The sequence below is a fragment of the Urocampus carinirostris genome, chromosome 1 (assembly GCF_059441175.1).
Source record: "Urocampus carinirostris isolate Australia breed hairy pipefish chromosome 1, RoL_Ucar_1.0, whole genome shotgun sequence".
In the NCBI taxonomy this organism is placed as follows: Eukaryota; Metazoa; Chordata; class Actinopteri; order Syngnathiformes; family Syngnathidae; genus Urocampus; species Urocampus carinirostris.
The window spans coordinates 58,479,051-58,499,592 of record NC_142349.1 but is presented as its reverse complement, the minus strand read 5'-3'; the positions used below and the strand labels follow the sequence as shown (position 1 = coordinate 58,499,592).

The 20,542-nt window shown below is 39.0% G+C and overlaps 2 protein-coding genes across 3 annotated transcripts in view; one reads left to right on the top strand and one right to left on the bottom strand.

Annotated features, from left to right (window-relative positions):
- Window positions 1-1,195: 1,195 nt before the first annotated feature.
- LOC148376391 (uncharacterized) lies at window positions 1,196-4,545 on the bottom strand. The gene is made up of 2 exons (XM_088346610.1): window positions 4,132-4,545; window positions 1,196-2,169 (listed from the first exon to the last, which is right to left on the bottom strand). Exons 1-2 carry the CDS (start codon window positions 4,412-4,414, stop codon window positions 1,460-1,462), a joined length of 993 nt encoding a protein of 330 aa, XP_088202736.1. The 5' UTR covers window positions 4,415-4,545; the 3' UTR covers window positions 1,196-1,459.
- The window catches only part of tesk2 (testis associated actin remodelling kinase 2), a 40,941-nt gene continuing 24,673 nt past the window's right edge, over window positions 4,275-20,542 (top strand). The window contains exon 1 of one of the 2 annotated variants that reach the window (XM_088346602.1): window positions 4,275-4,422. The gene's annotated coding sequence lies outside the window, so the exon portion shown is untranslated. Of the gene's footprint in view, window positions 4,423-9,566; window positions 9,903-20,542 lie in introns of those variants that run through there. The other variant, XM_088346601.1, reaches the window with a different exon arrangement.

Below are 20,542 nucleotides of genomic sequence, written 5' to 3'. Positions count from 1 at the left end.
TTGTATTTCTTTGGGTTGTCTCTGTGTGATATTAAAATTAGTTTGATGATCTGAAACCTTTGTGAGTGAATACTATGTAAAAATCACAAGAATCAGCAAGGGGGCTGATACTTTTTTACAGCACTGTATGAAGGAAGAAAACTATGGTAGACAGAATTGTCATTCGAATTAGAAATCAGTGGGTATGTTTATTCAAGGACTAGTCGAATTAAGATCGAAATTTTGTTTTAATTGTTTGATTGTTTTGTTATTTTGATGTTTTTTTCTGGGGCACCTGGGTTCGGAACCATTACCATAAGGTTCTATCCCAGACTATTCGCAATTCAACTTTTAATCCTTCCAGAACGGATAAATGTTGTATGCTGGGGCTTTACTTGAATTGTTTACTAACATCAATATGGGTTGAAAAAAAATCTAAATTTTAAGGGAATTACTGTTTTCTTGTCATCCTGGGAAAAAATTGGATCACGCATGATAACAGTCAAGTGTGTATTTGAGCACAAGACGTTGCTGGATTGTGTAGTGCGACCGAAAACGAGGCTAAAAAGCACAAGGAAGAATACAAACTCCGGAGACTCGGTGACCAAACCTCACATTTTTCGACCCAGCCTTTCACAAGGTTTTTTGGGGGTACCCTTAGCAGCAAAGAGGCAGACATTTATGTCACACCCCTTTCGGTGAGGCGCGTGTTATGTAAATTAAAAGCAAGTTTTCTGACCAAACAGTATTTTTTTTTATGTTTAATATAACTAATACTCTTTCAATTACTTTTGCTTATTATTTTTAAGGGATTACATTTTTACCACTAGGAGGCACTGAATAGTACACACTGTCCCTGGAAGGGGGATTAGCACTTGTGAGGCCCCTTCAAGGTTTTTTATTTTCCTCGTGCTGAGATTTTGAGTTTTTCCTTGCCCGCATGTTGGTTTAAGATCAGGGGATGGGTTCATTGTAACCTGTGTAGTCCTTTGAGACATTATGTGATTAAGGGCTATACAAGTAAATGTGACTTGACCTTTAAAGTGCCACGCTAGTGGATTAAGAATTCATTTATTACTGATTATCATATTAAAGCTTGATGATAAAATATATATTTTTAGAACTTGTGTAGGTAATTCTAAATAAATTATATTTGAGAACAGTGGAATGCTTTTATTAGAACTTTTTCACAGAAATTCTGATTTGGTCCAGCCTCACCCAGACCTTAGCTCCTTTGCCCCCCAAGTAATTTGAGTTTCAGACCCCTAATTCCAAGCAATATTGTTTTCCTTTAATGAATGCTAAATAATACACAGTGTCCCTTTAAGGTACCGTGTGATTTTGAACTTATTTTTTCGCTTTTTAGTTCTCAAGTGAACCGTTAAGATTTCCCACCCATAATTCAAACAATTTTTGAAAACTAGTTTGGCACTCCACACCAGAAATTGTATTTTTCCTCATCCTTTTTTGCGTTCGAGTTTCACGAAGGGCCCGAGTAGTCCTTGTGTGTCCGCTGGTGTGTACGCAGATTGCTCCTTTGTGAAAAGGCCTTGCCGCACATCCCACAAGCGTATGGCTTCTCGCCCGTGTGAATGCGTTGATGGATCTCTAAGTGGCTGGCTCGGTCGAAGCTTTTGCCGCAATACGGGCAGATGTACCACTTCTCCTTCACTTGCCGCCCTGACGCTCCCTTGTCCAGCCTCTGATCGTCCAAAATGCCGTTGCCTAAGTTAACTTTCTCCGAAAGTAAAGTGTTCTGGCTCTCACCAGGTTGTCCAAGGGGACGCGTTTGCCGTAAACCTGCCGGCGCCCTCAAGTGGCCCGGCGAAGACGTATCGAGGATGTCTAAGGCGTTTTCGATGATCAAAATCTCGGAACCTGCGTTCGGAGGATGGGTGATCAAGATGTAGTCCGTGTCCTCCGCCGTGTCGCTGTCGGACACCGACGACCAAATGTGGCTGTCCTGATCCTCTTCACGAGCTGGAAGCCGGTCAAGGTCAGTCTGCTGTTCCACGATCATCACGTCATCTTCATCGCTCTCTCGTCTCACAAAGTCTTTGTCGGCTACGTCGTCATCGCGAGAAAGCTCGATGGAAGTATCTGGCAAAGGTAGCGCTGCTCTGTGATTGGTTGAGGGCTCTGCCTTCTCTGTGGCGCTCTTTACAGGCACAACGATGTCTGAAGTTGAAGCTGAAATCAAATTGATAAAATAATGTCGGTCACAGTGGAGTATTAGCAACACTACAAAAAAAGAATATATTCTTTTTTTATATATAGGGGAAACCTTTTTTTCCAGTTCTGTGTTTTTGTTTTGTTTGGAGATGGCTCTGGGGAAAGACTGTCTCCGAGCCGGTTAGTCTTTATTTTAAACCGCAGTGTGTAATATTGGACCACTAGATGGTACTCAATCGTCTAATGCACTAAAAACCAGTGCCTAAGAGAAAAGCGCAGCAGCAAGTTGCCAGATAAACAGGACGGCAACCATAGGTTGGGATTCTATGTGAGAGAAATAGAAATTTCTCAACCTATTATTTTTTGAATCAAAAATAACTTTTAGGGATTTTTGCCTGGTATTCAAATCAATGGTTTATTTTCTGAATGAAAGTTTTTTTGTACCACTAGAAGGCATTATATTAGTGATCCCAAGAGCCAAGAAGAGATCTGCAGGTTCGAGAGCCTTCTCCATTCGGGCCCCGGTGCTGTGGTATGCTCTTCAGAGATTTCATCTGCAACCTCAGTGGAAATGTTTAAATCTAAGCTTAAAACACACTTCTATTCTACAGCATATTAATAACCTCTATTTTATGTTGAAAATATCTGTGTATTATTTGCCCTCATGTAGGTTTTAGATCAGGGGATGGTGTCATAATAGTCTGTGGTTTGCAATAATCTGTGGTCTGTGCAGCCCTTTGAGACTCTTTGTGATTAAGGGCTACAAAAATAAACATGACTTAATCAGGAGTGTCCGCTGGGATTCTGTAAAACTTCAATTTACGATCAACAACTTTTTTTCTCCGATTCTGGAACACAAACACACAACATGACGAAAACTAGCAACTTCGACAGCAATCTTTTCCTTTGTCTTCAGACCAGCGCAAGTATTCTTTTGCCTCAGGACTAAGCCCCGCCCACGGGATACGGCTAAACGTTTACAAACGAATAAAAGGGTTCGAGTTATTTTAGAAATTAATATAAACTGGTAAATAATTTAAAACAGGTTAATTTTATTTGGATTATTAATAAATACCGACATTTGCTTAGAATCGTCGTTCTTGTCGTAAAGTTCTTGTCAAAGTAGCATTGTTTTTTTCACGTTATTTTTGTAATGTGTACTCTAGAGTAAGATCGTTGTATGCATTAGACTACCGCTTCTTTCCCCTCATTAACGCTTAACGTTTAAAAACAAGTAACGTTACCTTTTTTCCCCCAAATTTAAACAATGAAAATATTGTGTCGAAAATATTATTATTATTTGTATACCCCTAAATCACAAATGGTCTCAAAGGGCTGCACAGGTTATTGCACAGACTATTATTACAGACTATCATTACACCATCCCCTGATCTGAAACCAACAGGAGGGCAAGGAAAAACTAAAAAAACTCAACATGGGAAAAAATGAAGAAACCTTGAGAAGGGACCGCACATTTTAGTCTACGGCTGTTTTATCTTGAAGCGAGACAAAGTCTTTGTGCGTGTCACTTTTGGTTTCAAACAGCACATTTTGTTTTTTTATAAAAACAAATAAGAAATAGAGAGCGCTCTAAAATCTACCTAGTTTTTATGTCAAAGGGTTAGTATGTGTGGAGTGCAAAGGCTAAACGCGATGTAAACACTGCTCACTACATTGTAATCAACGACATTAAATGTAATTCTAATCGAAAAACTTGCATATAATTACGCTTTAAACGACGACGTTGTTGTTGCACGTGGTTCTATTCTTCCCATTCCACCGCCGTTGCGCTGCAACGCCGCTTTGTTTACGGCCGAAATCACCTTGACAACACGATGGCATGACAAAGTCAACGTTTGATAGACAAAACCAAATATCACATTCTAAGTGTGGCAAATAGAACCTCTTCATAAAATTTGAAAGCGTGTTCACACGGCAATATAAACGTGAACCGTTTTTAAAACGGCTTTGTTTATTTACCACAGTTGCTTGTCGGAGTGGGCAGCGTTCGATCGCCTTGCTGCTCCCCACCCGAGGAGTCGATCGCTGCAGGCGACGCGATCGCCTCGCCGCGTTGGTTCTCCAGCAGCTTTTTCTCCAAAGCTTCCACTTTGCGTTCCCTGCGGCGGAGTTCGGCGTGGACGAGGGCGAAGGCGTCTTCCCACAGCTGCGCGATCTCCAACACGGCAGCCCGGGCGAGCGTCTCCATGATGGAGGCTAACTTACTCTGGAAAACTGCCCCGTGAGTCGGTTGCGTCGACATGGCTTATGGTGAATTATTTCTATAGCACTTTGCGTTTTTTTTAACAATTGTGTTTAAGAAATTATTTGTGGCCTCCTCGATCAAGCAAATACGGACGAGCCGGTGTAGTGAACTGTGATACAAACAGGAAGTACTCAGAGTCACGTGATGCAAATCTACGGCAAGTGCGAGAGTAAATGCTACATAAGTTTATCTCATCTCATCTCATCAGCCGTACCGCTTATCCTCATTAGGGTCGCGGGGGGGCTGGAGCCCATCCCAGCCATCTCCGGGCAGTGGGCAGGGGACACCCTGAACTGGTTGCCAGCCAATCGCAGGGCACACAGGGACAGACAACTCATTCGCTCATTCACACCTAGGGACAATTTGGACCGGCCAATTCACCTGAAATGCATGTTTTTGGAACGTGGGAGGAAACCGGAGTGCCCGGAGGAAACCCACGCAAGCACGGGGAGAACATACAAACTCCGCACAGGAAGTCTGGAGCTGGATTTGAACCCACGACAGGTTCCAATGACATGAACTGTGCCGCACAAGCGCTAACCACTGCGCCGCCGTGCTGCCCATAAGTTTATCATCAAAGTAATTTAGCTTTGAAAAGTTTATATTTTTGGGCATGTATTAGAATTAATTCGTCTGTATTGGTGTTGATAAAAACAGGGTTGGGTAGGGTTACTTTAACTGGATTACTTTCAATTACTTTTGGATTACTCCAATACCAAATCTGCTAATAAAAGACAAAAGAAACTAAATATGAATAGAATTACAATTTTTTTGTGCAGGCTTGGGGAGTAGCAGAATACATGGAACGGCAAAAATGATGTTGGCAAGCTGTTCTGATTTATTTTCATTTTGTTTCTGTCGCATTTTATATTAGTTTTGCCGGAGATCAAAGCCAGGAGATAAAGCTTACCATGTGTTGTGAGCCATAATTGTGTTCATATTTAGTTTCTTTTGTCTTTTATTAGCATATTTGGTATTGGAGTAATCCAAAAGTAATTGAAAGTAATCCAGTTAAAGTAACACCCCTTTTCTCCCACTCTGTCTTTTTCCTCTTTCACTCTCTGTGTCTCTTTTTCTCTTCCTTTGTTGCTCTTTGTCTCTTTCTCTATGTGTGTCTTTTAACCTCTTTTGCTCTAACTTCATTTTTTTCCTTTTCTCTCTTTTCTCTTTCTCTCTTCATACCCTTTGCGCTATCTTTTCTCTTTTCTCTCCTTTTGTCTTTCTATTTCTCTTTGGTTTTCTTTCTTCCTATCCCCTTTTCCCCCCTCTCTCACGACTTTTTATCTTTTGTTTCTCACGCTCTCTCTCTCTTTTTCTTTCTTTGTCCCGCCCTCTGTCTCTTTCCTTCCCTCTTTCTCTTATTTCTTTCTTTTTTTCTTTCTCTTTAATCTACTAGTCCGGCCCCCGACAGAATGTTTGTTCTATCGTGTGGCCCCCGAGTTAAAATGAGTTTGACACCCCTGAGCTAGGGCGTAGATTTGGCATGTACAGCATGACGTGCACCCACCATTATCGACACAATATTATATTACCAAGACCAAACTTAGGCCCTAGAAAATAAGAGTAAAAAGAAAACATGTAAAAAGAAGAATTTCTAATCATATTCAATATATCTTTTTTCACAATTGCGTGTGCTTGCTACTTGTGGCGATGGCTCTTTGCAACAAAACATTTAATCAAATTATTTAAAAATTTGCCGCAAACCCCTGATGTCAAAATGAAGACCAAAGTTATGACTTTGTGTATACTTGATATCACATTTTACACAGCCTTCCGATTTGGAAACCATAAAGCTGAAATCGAGATGCGACTTCTTTTGTAAAGGGTTCCCTTGTACCTTTTCAATTTTTCCACTAGATGGTGGTGTAGTATACTAGTTTTACAGTGAATTTGAACGTTATCGCGGACATACTATTCCATCATTCTTTCTAACGCAATTTATGTTACTCCATGCCCATGGTTTAAGATTTTAACCTTGTTGGGGTAACAAGTGGGAGCGAACTAATATGAATATGCTCTGGCAGACCTCAAAAGCATTTTCTGTTTTGTTTTTTTGGTTTGTTTTTGGGGGAGTTGGGAAGGTTAGAATAAATCATTTAGATACGATATTCCATATTTTGCTTTCTTGTGCAATTTAAGTCCTGACGGGTGAAAATACTTGTCGTAGCCCCTTCTACATCACGCATGCAATCTTATTAGGAATTGCTCATTACAAAACGAAGGAAGGAAGGAAGGAAGGATGGAAGAAAGGAAGGAAGGAAGGAAGGAAGGAAGGAAGGAAGGAAGGGAGGAAGAAAGGAAGGAAGGAAGGAAGGAAGGAAGGAAGGAAGGAACAAAGAAGTAGAATAGAATAGAATATACCTTTATTGTCATTGTTACAAAATGGGTTGAACATATTGTGACAACGAAATTGGACATGGCACTCCAGTTTCACATTTAACAGTGAGGATAAAAGAAAACAAAGAAGATAAAGGAACAAAGAAGATAAGGTTATAATTTACACAAAGAAGATAAAGGTTATAATTTACACAATATTTACACAAGAAATGTGGGCACGTTGGATGTTACATACAGTAAGTAAGGAAAAAGAGAATGAAAAAATGTGAAAGGAACCAAAGACATTCTAAAGGTACATAGTGTAATATTTGACCACTAGATGGCACTGTATTATCTAATGCGAATGAAAACCTGTGCCAATTGGGCACAGCGTAGCAGCAAGAAACCAGACAAACATGGCGGCGACTACTATAGGTATGGGTTTTCTATGAATATTTCTAGAAATTAACATTATATGATAGTTCGTGTATATTTGGATTTTATCCAAATAAAGGGTTTTTGTTTTTATTGAAAACTAAATTTAACATACTTTCCCTTTAGGTTTTATTTTTGTTATTTTTTTAGGGACAACTTCATAAAACATTGTAAAACTTAAAAACATAAATAATATAGTACAATCGAAAATAAAGCCATGATGACCACAAATCATAACAATTTTAAAGTTCCAATTTAGGCACATGAAAATTTAAAGGGACACTGTGTAATATTTGGCAACTAGAAATAGCTGGATGGTGTATTAGAGCTAAAAAGCACAATGAAGAATACAATCAACAGAGACTCAAATTGATCAAATGCACCATTACACTTTTCCTTTTTTGCCCAGCCTTTTTGTAGGCTTCGGGTACCTGTAGCAGCAGGATGGCGGAAAATTATGTCAGTTTTTTCTAGGTGGGGTCAGTGTTATATAAAGTACATTTCACAATAAATGAGTAATTTTAAAAAATGCATGTTTGGATGATAGTTTGTGTTTTTTGCTTATTTTGCTTATTTTTGCCAATATTGTTTTCTTTAATTTTTAATTCGTAAAACGTTTTTTCCACCACTAGATACACTAAATTATATACACTGTCCCTTTACAGCACGTGTGTCAAACTTATGGCCCGCGTACCAAATGTGGCCTGCAAAGAAAAATTACGTTTTCCGATAATACATGTCAACTACGATACCCGCGAAGTGACCACTTGCTGCCATTATACAGGAGTGTTTCGATATCAATGTAAATAAATGGAATTGAGAAATAATTTATCCCTAAAACATCCAAGAAGATTTTATATTTTTTTTTATATCTAGTTTATTACACATTATATATGTGTGGCTACATTATTTTAATGCCACTGTAATTTTTGTAACCTGAATAATCAATAATTTCACCTTTATTTTTGATGAAGGAGAATTTTCGGTACGTTTTATGATACAAACAATTCAATTATTATTACCGTAGTTAAATTTATAAGTTACTCTAGGCCTTTTGAGGACAGTCCTGTTGGGGATGTGGCCCTCTGCGAAAATGAGTTTGACACCCCTGCTTTAAAGTATTTTATTACATGTTCATACCTGTCAACCTGTACGTTTTTGCCGTACAAAGTATGTTTATTATGCATTTTAAGACGTGTACGACGTACGAGAAAATCTATTCAGAAAAACGCAAATTTGTCAATTATGGGTACCATCCGGTATACAATGACTATCACGAAACGGCAAATCAATCAAGTCAAACGAGTTGCCCGCGGTATCCTCTATCTCGGTATCGTTTTTTTTCCGGTTGCAAACGAAGCCAGCGGTTCGATGCTACTGTGCGCATGCATCTGCCGCCTCGGATTTCTTGTGGTAGTTATGTAGTGAAAGGAAGTCTGTCTCTTTTTAGAGAACCAGCTTTTTCGTCTCAACTCATTAAAGAGAGCCGGCTCTCAAACGGCTCACTTGCTTTGATGCATTATATTACAAATCATTATTGTTGTATAAAGAAGTTAAGAAAAAAAGGAAGTATAAAAGGAGAAAATGAAAAAAGACAGGTTTGTGGTTATCCCTTTAATCAGTATACTACCAACAATAATCTAATGCAGAAAATGAATTCATAATTTAAATAAGAAAATATATCTCATCTCATCTCATCAGCCGTACCGCTTATCCTCATTAGGGTCGCGGGGGGGCTGGAGCCCATCCCAGCCATCTCCGGGCAGTGGGCAGGGGACACCCTGAACTGGTTGCCAGCCAATCGCAGAGCACACAGGGACAGACAACTCATTCGCTCATTCACACTTAATTATATTTGCACGTATTTTTTCCTTCTACAGTGAACGTCCAAGCTACTTAATTTTTGAACTTTTTTTTTAATAATAAACTTCATTTATGTCGAGCAACTCAGTATCTCACAAAAAAATGTTAAATAACAATATATATGATATAACGAAAGACATGTACAATATAACATATTAAACTTCATAAATAAACACGTTTGATAAGAAAATATGGTGTAAGATTGTTTTGTATTTTGTAAGGGAAAATACGTCAGTTTGTAAGGGCATGGAGCCGTGGAGGTTGACAGGTATGTTTATAAGTTACTTTAGGCCTTTTGAGGACAGCCCTGTTGGGGATGTGGCCCTCGGCGAAAACGAGTTTGACACCCCTGCTTTAAAGTATTTTAATACATGTTTATCCTTGTGTGCCACGTCTAATCTCGTTGTAAACAATGCTCACTACGTCTTTTTCAATGACAATAAAGAAGTAGTGATTCAGTAGTGTGAGACAGAGGTTCAATTGGCCAAAGCTCCTGTCACTCAAAGGCGGGCGGGGTCAGTGGCGAAGGAGGGAATGGGGGGGGAGAAACAAGCGACGACGAAACGGAGCTGTCAAACTGCAACCCCCGCTCTGAATTATCGCCGCGGGCGGAGAGAAAAGGCGAACATGCCTCCACTGGTGCGAGGAACATTATAGAGAGCTAATTCTCACCGAGGCATCGTTAAGTGGAGGCGGGTTGTGTATGGAGGTGGGGGACGTTGGAGTTTTAGTGGCGAGCTAGCTTAGCAAGCCAGTTTTGTTGACAAACGAGCTAGCCCCTCATTCCCAGTTTTGTCGTCTTTTTTACTGGATAAACTTCTTTTTTTGATGATATTACGCAGCATGAACTCCTCTCGGAAATCCCAAAAAGGTAAGCATGAATTTGTGAATATAGGTGAGTTTGTTACTCAAACTTCAATTTCCTGTCTGGCGTCATACAACGACAACTTTCTGACACATTTTTAGTGTGGCGTGGGAAGGACTAAATACGTTAAAGTAAGACCCTTGAGTTAATCAGATTGCTTCCAATGAGTCCGCTTTTGGCAGCCTGAGCCGTCTGCGGCATCTCAGTAATAAGTCTTCCTGACCCCCGCGGAGGATGCCGGTGAATGTCGCTGGAGCTCCTCGAGGAATGACAGCTATGTACCCGCCCGCGTATCGCTGCACTTCGGGGGCAGATGGTCATCGGATAAGAGCTTGCTTGAATGTCACCTTGCTCAGGTATCATACCTGTCAATCTCAGCAAATTGATCCCCTTATTAATGATTGCTATTTCCCTTATTGAGTCATAATAAACCTTACAAATACAACGCGACACCTATTAACTCACATCAAGACAGACTGTGTGGAATAAATAAAGAAGGTAATTTTTGTAAATCAGTTAATTTAAACACAAACAATTCTTTCAGCGTCTTTCGTAGTTCTTTCCCCACTTGTAGTGAATTACGGAGCAGTATTTTTGCACACAAATTGTTATATGGTGTCATACCTGTCAACCTCCACGGCTCAATGCCCTTACAAAATGTTGTATTTTCCCTTACAAAAAAATCTTACACCATATTTTTTTTTCAAACGTGTTTATTTATGTAGTTTAACATGTTATATTTTGCATATATATCATATATATTGTTAATTAACATTTTGTTGTGAGATCCTGAGTTGCTCGACATGAATGAGGTTTATTATAAAAAAAGTTCAAAAATTTGGTAGCTTGGACGTTCACTGTAGAAGGAAAAAATACATGCAAATATAATTAAGTAGAATAATACATTTTCTTATTCAAATTACTAATTCATTTTCTGCATTAAATTATTGTTGTTAATATACTGATTAAAGGGATAACCACAAATCTGTCTTTTTTCATTTTCTCATTTCATACTTCCTTTTTTCCTTAACTTCTTTATACAACATAATCATTCGTAATATAATGCATCAAAGCAAGTGAGCCGATTGAGAGCTGGCTCCGGTTCTCTAAAAAGAGACGGTCTTCCTTTCACTACATCAAACCGCTCGCTTCATTTGCAACGAAAAAAAACCGATAACGAAATAGAGGATATTGCGGCGAATTCGTTTGACTTGATTGATTTGCCGTTTCGTGATAGTCGGTGTATACTGGATGGTACCCATAATTGACAAATTTTCGTTTTTCAGTACAGATTTTCTAGTACAGGTTTTCTAGTACGTCGTACACGTCTTAAAATGCATAATAAATGTACTTTGTATGGCAAAACCGTACAGGTTGACAGGTATGAGTCATAATAAACCTTACAAGTACAACGCAACATTTATTAACTCACATCAAGACCGGCTGTGTGGAATAAAAAAGGTGGTAATTTTTATAAACCCGTTTATTTAAACACAAACAATTCTTTCAGCGTCTTTCGTAGTTCTTTCCCCACTTGCAGTGAATTTACGTAGCAGGGTTTTTGTACACAAATTGTTGTATAGTGTACACAATTTGAAATGATCAAAAATGTATAAAATGCAGGGAATTGTATAAGTTGGTATGAGATATCCTGCAAATTTTGCATTCCAATGGTCAAAACTGAGCAAAGTTTCAGGTCATCCAGATGTACAATTTTAGATTTCAAAAGCAATCATTGCCCTATTACTCGTACAATGTGTAAAAAATAGTTATTGATCGATACAGGTATCGGTGCAGATAAACTGCAACCATTTCCTGCAGACCAGTTTTCATGCAGACTTTGCTCTTGGATAGTTAAACCTTAGTGGAGTTTCAGGTTATCTAGATGTATAATTTTATATTTTGAATCCAAATATTGCAGTACAGTACTCTCAGAATGTGTCAAAATTAGTAATGGACCGACACTGATAATAGCCTTTTTCAGGTATCAGTACTCATGATAATCGTCCTACTTCTAGTAGCTATTTAATGTCAGGAACTGGACATTCAATGAACAATAAATTCAATATCAAGTACAATACAATTTTGCCATTCAAAGGTACAATAGAGCTCCTGGATATGACATTAATCTGTTCTATGGTGGGGATTACCAATTGAAAGTATGGTAAAGCGGGGAAATGAATCAATGGTATTGAGTAGCTTATGCGTTCCGAGTCCCTGGTAACCTTGATAAAAACATTATTACAATAAAATATCATATAGTAAGTATTAACAATCGGTAATATACATGTGTTTGTTTGAATAACTGGCGGCACGGCGGCTGTGTGGTTAGCATGTTCACGGCACAGTTCTGAGGTCATGGGATCAAATCCAGCTACCAGCCATCCTGTGTGGAGTTTGCACGTTCTCCCCGAGCTTGCGTGGATTTTCTCAGGCACTCCAGTTACCTCCTGCATTCCAAAGACATGTCTGTCAGGATAAATAGCCGGTCCAAATTATCCCTAGGTGTGAATGAGCAAGTGAGTTGTCGACCCTGTGTCATTGTGTCATTGGCTGGCAACCAGTTCAGGGTGTCCCCTGCCCACTGCCTAAAGATAGCTAGGATGGGCTCCAGCACCCATGCGACCCTACTGAGGGTAAGCGGTGCAGATAATGGATTTATGGATGATTAAATAACATTTAAAAAGAAAACTCATTGTATTCACCTTTGTTGTGACATGACTTGAGACAGATCATTGTGGTCACACCATATTCATCCACAGTAATGTTCTTAAGGACAGTCAATATGTTTAAAATAATAACACTCATACCTTTGGAATGACCCATATTGAGAAATAAACCTGAAATGTACCCAATTGTGACCAATATAATAAAAACATCAGCAACATGTTTGGTTTTAACTCAAAGATAATATGTCTTCGATTTTAAAAGGCAATTTTAAAAATGAGCAAGCATTTAATTTTGAGAAGCTAAAGTTCTTAGGTCTTGTCAACATTTTAATATAACTAAATAATAAACAAATAATATAATATAAAAATAGTTGTTGATTAAGTTGATTATTGTTGTAGTTGTCGATTTATTAATCAGTTAGTCCACCTCCAATACAAACTTTATTCAGAAATTTGTTTTTAAACATGTGTCAATTAACACGTAAAATCTGAAGACGGTTTTACACAAATAAAAATACTTTTGCTTTAAAATTTCATAGCACATGTACTAAGAAGTTAAAAGGCTTGTAATCATACTCTGTATTTAAATAGAGGGGAAAACAAATAAGAAGGTAAGTGTAAACATTTTCTCTTTTAATTACAGTACTGTATATACAAATTAAAGTAGTAAAATTGATAAGTCTTTGGAAACATTCAATACCCGTGTTTAAAAATAAGAACAGTTATTTAGATTCCTGTACTTAATTAAAAGTAAGCAGTCCGAATTCTGAAATGTTTTTTTTTTTACTCTTGGCTTGTCCCGTCTGATTATTACATCAATTTTGTATATGTCATTTACAAATTATCACACACTATCTAAAACCAGACAATAAAGAACACACGAAAACATTAAAAGTCAACTACAATAAAAAAGGCCTGTGTGTATTAAGGTTTAGTCATAGTGTTATTAATTTACCAGGAGAGAAAGGGTGTGTGTTCACATGTAGAGGGAGGGTGGAAAAAGAAGACACGGCTTTGGGCTTGGTTCCGATTGTGCGTGAGAGTGTAAAAGATAAGAAAAATAATGTATGTAATGTAGTGTTTTGACTCTATTCACTTCAACACAAATCAACCTAATCATGCGAACATTAGGTTGAAACCATAATACTTTAGAACCCCGGGATACAACATTAATCCGTTCTTAGATGGGGATCGTAAAGTGTAATTTTCGTATGGCAGAGGAAATCCAATGGTAATTAGCTAATGCGTTCCAAACCCCAGTGCCCCAGACAAATACAGTATAATAACTAAATAGTATATAGTACCACTCATATTTACAGTATGTTTATATGTTGAAACAACAATATACGTGTAAATGAAAAAAAAATGGTATTTACCTTTGGTGTTACGTGACTTGACCTGACTGGTACTGTGGAGTTAGTGGGTGGCTGCAGACCGGGCAGGAGATGGCAGATTCAAATTAAAACAGATTTTAAAAATTCTAACTGCGACGACTGTCATGCCTTTAAAAGACTTTGTGACTTTAATCACAGATCATAGATTTGTTACAGCTATATTCCTTAGCAAGGGTAACGATGGGTGTGCCATCTTCGTATTTCGTGATGATCTCAAGCTTCATGTCCATTGTTATCATCTTTTTGCTTCTCTCTTTATCATCAGTGAAAGTCTTGATACCCATATCTAAACAAATTAAAGTTTGTTACATGAGATTCTGAACTGAACAGAGAGAAATCAAGCATTGTGGTAGGGAATTCAGGCAATAGCAATCGGCACCTTCAGGATGCCATAACGCAAACCAATAGCACACCAGTTTGAATTTTATAGGTTTTTGCCATGTCAATTAGCGTCTAATAAAAAGCAAATACACACTGAACAATCCGGCTTGCAAGAATTAATTTAACCAATTCAGTGCCAAAACGTAAAAAAATGTTTTCATGTTGTTTTAAAAAAATATATATATATACTCTAAAGGCCTTAGCGCTGCTGATAAGTACGTATCAAGCCTCTGGGAATGTTTTTAGTATGATAAATAATTACCAGATGGCAGGAATGGCGTTGATCAGATGTTTGTCCACACCTAGAGGAGATTCCACTTCTTCGTTTTGCTTATCCTCTATCAAGCAAGTGAGTGGCCCCCGAGTGACTAAAATCGTGTAATCACATCCCCAGAAACATAGGGGGCTGAAAAGTTCTTGCATAGTTCATGCTTCGTTCATGAAAAAATAGTGTTTTTGCATAAAATGTTAAGATATTGGAGGTATCACAAATGCAAAAAAGCACCAAAGTGAAAGTTCTGCCTTAAATGCATTCTTTCACACTGCCATTTTTCTCAGAAGTTTTTCTGTAAACGAGTATTTTTATGCTCAACTGTTTACTTAATAATGGCAAACGCCAGTAACACTTTTTTATGTAGTTTTTGAGGGTTAAAGGTTTCTTTTGATATGTCATGTGCCCTTATAGCTAGAGAATTACATTTACCGTAGGCTTTTAAAAATGAGTAAAAATGGCAAAAAATGGCTGGAACCCGCACTTACCATTTGTCTGGCATTGAATGAATTTATGACAATTACAAGAAAGTCAAATTGCAATCTTTCCCTTGAAGCTTCACAGTGAGAAAAAAAAATCAATTTGTGTGTAGTAACTCAAGAAACGGGAGAGTCTTTAAATGCAACCAAATGCACACAAGACACAGCAGCACACTTTCCAATTTGCCACAAATCATTCTAGTAGCGAACTGCAACAAACATTATTCAAATTGCGTCATTTTTCATGCCGACTACCTCATCAGTGACAGATGTCAAACCCTAGATGTACGATTAAAAACAAGAGACCACAGCTGTCTTTCCTGAAAATGTGTAAAAATGTCATTTGAACTCTCAAATTTGACCTTTAGGGTAATCCCCCCAGCCACCTCTTTCGTACCTCAAGCCAGCAATCATCGTAAACATCACGTGTGCATAATTTATTGCTGACAGCTTCTATTAGTGTGTAATCCAGTGGGACACATCTGGGTGGCGTAACTATGGTCTTCTCACCCCTCCACCCCCCCAGGCCACTCCCTGAGGACTCTCATCTGGTTTGTGCTAACAGGCCGCATTTTACACTGCAAGAAAAGAAAATCCCACTCCCTTTTCCCCCTCTGGTTCTTGTGGTATTTTCAATGAGGGATTGCTACATACTGTGTATACAAAGGGTGTAGTTATAGGGAGCAAATATAGATGGAACACGTGCCTGTTTCTTGTTTAAATATACGTGAAGTGAAGCGGGCATTCCCCCAAACAATGACGAGAACTTAATATGCAAATCCTTTGGGTTGACTTCTGATTTTTAAATATTTTGATAGAACTTAAGTGTTTCTTATCATGTGCAAGTGGCAATGAATAACATAAGCCCGACATTGACTATATATTTTATGCTACAAAGAAGGTGTTATTTTGGGCCATGGCAGTAATCCCAATTCTAAACTTCAATGTAACAAATTATGTCAATCAGTAAAATTGATTTTATCTTTGAAGACGTGTTGGATCTATGCTAAAGCAACACAATGATATAACTTAAGCCAAAACTCACAGTGTAATATTGCAGTACAGTGAACCCTCGTTATCACAGTGGTTAAGTTCCAAAAACAACCCATCACAGGCAAAATCCGTGAATTAGAAAATTGCCTTTTTACAATTACAGTGTCACACAATTTAATATTTTTTTCGATGCAAAACGTTTTGTCAACAAGGGTTTTAGAGAAACTCAAAATAGCATGATAATTTTCACTTGGATTTAGCAAGCGGATTTACGTAGGTTTACATGACATACCACAATGTTATTGACGCACAGGTAGGAGAGACGTTGACTGTTCAGCCAATCAGAATGCGTAACACAATGCATGCTGCAAATCACTAAAGTAGCAAAACCGTAAATGTGAACATTATTTATAGCATGGGTTCACTGAACTCGGATTCTTTTTATTTAATAAACAAGGAAAAACAGGGCTAAATCGAGCAGCTATTGACACAAAAAACAAATCATTTTTACTTCAATAAATAGTATCCAGAACAATATGTGTCACTTTAACTGAAGGTTAACTCATTGATTAGCGTATTTCATTACTAATACTTTCTCAATTTTTGAAGAATGCATAAAAGAAGATTACAGGGAGTGCAGAATTATTAGGCAAATGAGTATTTTGACCACATCATCCTCTTTATGCATGTTGTCTTACTCCAAGCTGTATAGGCTCGAAAGCCTACTACCAATTAAGCATATCAGGTGATGTGCATCTCTGTAATGAGAAGGGGTGTGGTCTAATGACATCAACACCCTATAAGGTGTGCATAATTATTAGGCAACTTCCTTTCCTTTGGCAAAATGGGTCAGAAGAGGGACTTGACAGGCTCTGAAAAGTCAAAAATAGTGAGATATCTTGCAGAGGGATGCAGCACTCTTAAAATTGCCAAGCTTCTGAAGCGTGATCATCGAACAATCAAGCGTTACATTCAAAATAGTCAACAGGGTCGCAAGAAGCGTGTAGAAAAACCAAGGCGCAAAATAACTGCCCGTGAACTGAGAAAAGTCAAGCGTACAACTGCCAAGATGCCACTTGCCACCAGTTTTGCCATATTTCAGAGCTGCAACATCACTGGAGTGCCCAAAAGCACAAGGTGTGCAATACTCAGAGACATGGCCAAGGTAAGAAAGGCTGAAAAACGACCACCACTGAACAAGACACACAAGCTGAAACGTCAAGACGGGGCCAAGAAAAATCTCAAGACGGATTTTTCCAAGGTTTTATGGACTGATGAAATGAGAGTGAGTCTTGATGGGCCAGATGGATGGGCCCGTGGCTGGATTGGTAAAGGGCAGAGAGCTCCAATCCGCCTCAGACGCCAGCAAGGTGGAGGTGGGGTACTGGTATGGGCTGGTATCATCAAAGATGAGCTTGTGGGGCCTTTTCGGGTTGAGGATGGACTCAAGCTCAACTCCCAGTCCTACTGCCAGTTTCTGGAAGACACCTTCTTCAAGCAGTGGTACAGAAAGAAGTCCGCATCCTTCAAGAAAAACATGATTTTCATGCAGGACAACGCTCCATCACACGCATCCAAGTACTCCACAGCGTGGCTGGCAAGAAAGGGTCTAAAAGAAGAAAAACTAATGACATGGCCTCCTTGTTCACCTGATCTGAACCCCATAGAGAACCTGTGGTCCCTCATCAAATGTGAGATTTACAAGGAGGGAAAACAGTACACCTCTCTGAACAGTGTCTGGGAGGCTGTGGTTGCTGCTGCACGCAATGTTGATCGTGAACAGATCAAAGCACTGACAGAATCCATGGATGGCAGGCTTTTGAGTGTCCTTGCAAAGAAAGGTGGCTATATTGGTCACTGATTTGTTTTTGTTTTGTTTTTGAATGTCAGAAATGTATATTTGTGAATGTTGAGCTGTTATATTGGTTTCCCTGATGAAAATAAATAATTGAAATGGGTATACATTTGTTTTTTATTAAGTTGCCTAATAATTATGCACAGTAATAGTCACCTGCACACACAGATATCCTCCTAAAATAGCTAAAACTAAAAAAGCCCCACTCCAACTTCCAAAATATTCAGCTTTGATATTAATGAGACTTTTGGGTTCATTAAGAACATGGTTGTTGTTCAATAATAAAATTAATCCTCAAAAATACAACTTGCCTAATAATTCTGCACTCCCTGTATGGCTAGAAAAAAACTGCTATCTAGTACTAGCACTGACTTAACTATCATCTTTTTTTCATGTTCGTCATCTAATGAAATCCACAGTTTAGCTATGTTATGAAAGCATTCCCAAGAATCCAATTAGCAGAATAATTAGAAATAAAGCTATTTTTGAAAACAAGAAATGAACCAAAGCCACCAAGCTAGAGGATAGTGCCAGCTGCTAAGACCAGCAGATGTACAGTAGGTACTGTATTTGTCTGCTTATATTTTTATTTTTAAGTCAAAGGGAAAATCGAGGCAAGCTTGCTTAACTAATTCCCCTAAAGGTAAACCACAGACACACATAAAAACCCTTTTGCTAATCTTTTTGTTGCTAATTGAGCTAAGTTCTTGCAAGGTATTTGGGTACGAGGTGTGAGGTACTCAAGTTTGGTGAGGTCTTTAAGGAGTGTATTTTTGTAAGGACCACGGCTGTTGGTTTAAGGAGCCTGTGAACACAAGATGGATTCCCCTTCCCCCAATTACAAAGGCAGTCAATCGTTGGACATTTGTGTGTGTGTCGCTGCCGGCTGTTTCCAATCAAGATCAAATTTGAATGGTAGTTGCGGCTCTATTCTCAGCGGCAGCGGTGGTTTTCAGCCTTCTAAACAAGAGCGCTGCCTCTCTCCCTTGTCTATTCTCGCCGGCCAAATTAGAGAGCCGAGGCCTGGCATGGTCCACTGGCGTTTTTCTTGGCACACTGGGACTTTGTCCCGGCGTTTGATGCAGACGCAAAACGAGGGAAGCCGGAGGATGAAGAACCTTTTAAGGGCACCGTGGTCTTATGAGTCGTTTTATTGGCTGTGATGACATGTTAATAGAACACAACGAACGCTGTTTTTAGGTTGTGATCTTATGACAGCACAACTTGGTCTCACTTTGATTAAGGCGTCATCTCTTGACTTTCATGTGTGTTATTTATAGCTGGAGTGCCTTCCACTTTTAAAATTTTCAAACATTAGCGTTGGGAAAAACTAGTGTTTCATTTTTCGAAATATAAGTGTCTGTTTATTTCATTGTTTGGTTAGGGTTGCACCTTATACTATGAAGCGTCTTATCCTTCCCTTATCTGCACCGCTTATCCTCACTCAGGGTCGCAGGGGTGCTGGAGCCCATCCCAGCTATTTTTGGGCAGTGGGCAGGGGACACCCTGAACTGGTTGCCAGCCAGTCGCAGGGCACACAGAGACCGACAACTCACTTGCCCATTCACACCTAGGGACAATTTCGACCGGCCAATTAACCTGGAATGTTTTCTTTGGAATGTGGGGGGAAACCGGAGTGCTCGGAGAAAACCCACGCAAGCACGGGGAGAACATGCAAACTCCGCACAGGAAGGCTGTTGGCTGGATTTGAACCCATGACCTCAGAACTGTGCTGCGGACACTCTAACCACTCTTTTGCTGTGCCGCCTAGAGCGACTAACGTGTTAACAAGTTATTATTTGTATTTTATTTTAATTTTTTTTCTTGTAACACTAACCGCAATAGGGCGCTGTAGGCCTATGTTGATTAGCAGTAACTTTTCGAGGTGGGGTGCATCGTTTGAGGTGTCCTTAAAAAGTTGAAGTTAAGAATTATCTTCATTAAATGGGGAGTGCGGCATTTGAAAACTTTATGCTGCAATCGTGATTTTAAGCCAGGAGATAGCAGCAGAGTAACAGACTATTTGCGTGCAGTTCTGAGACATGCTCGAATAAACTTGTCTTTTTTCATCTTTCTGGGGGGTTTGTTATGCCCTAAACAGGCCTGACAAAAGTCAGTTAAAAACAGATTGGCACAATAGAAAATAAAGCTTAATAGAGAATATATTTAACTTTCAACTTATGGCCCGCGCACCCCACTTTTAAGCATGTGTTAACAATGCCCAACTGAGTTCAAAAAGCATTTTTTCCACTGCGCCTATCTGCTTTAATCAGAGCTGTTTGGAGCGCAACACATTGGATTTGAGGGATAGGGGCTGGGAGAGTGCTGGAGAGTAACAAGACGCTCGTTCTACAGTTTTTTTAAAATTTGTCATCATAGCATTAAATTGGTGAATGTAAGAAAAGGCATGCTTCTAGTAGTCCAAACACCAACGCAAACCCCCCAAAAGATGAGAAAAGAGGAGTTTTTTACTGCGCGTATTAGAAATACGTGTACTCGCTCACGCAGGATAAATGAGCTGACTGAGGCTGCAAACATGACTTTAAGCCATGGGGTGGCGGCAAAGAGTAACAACGTTACAGATTCCGTACTGCCCCTTTAAAA

Coding starts and splice junctions, on each gene's coding strand:
- LOC148376391 (XM_088346610.1), bottom strand. CDS start 4,414: ATGTCGACGCAACCGACTCACGGGGCAGTTTTCCAGAGTAAGTTAGCC. Junction 2,170..4,131: donor CACTCCGACAAGCAACTGTG/GTAAATAAACAA, acceptor ATTTGATTTCAG/CTTCAACTTCAGACATCGTT.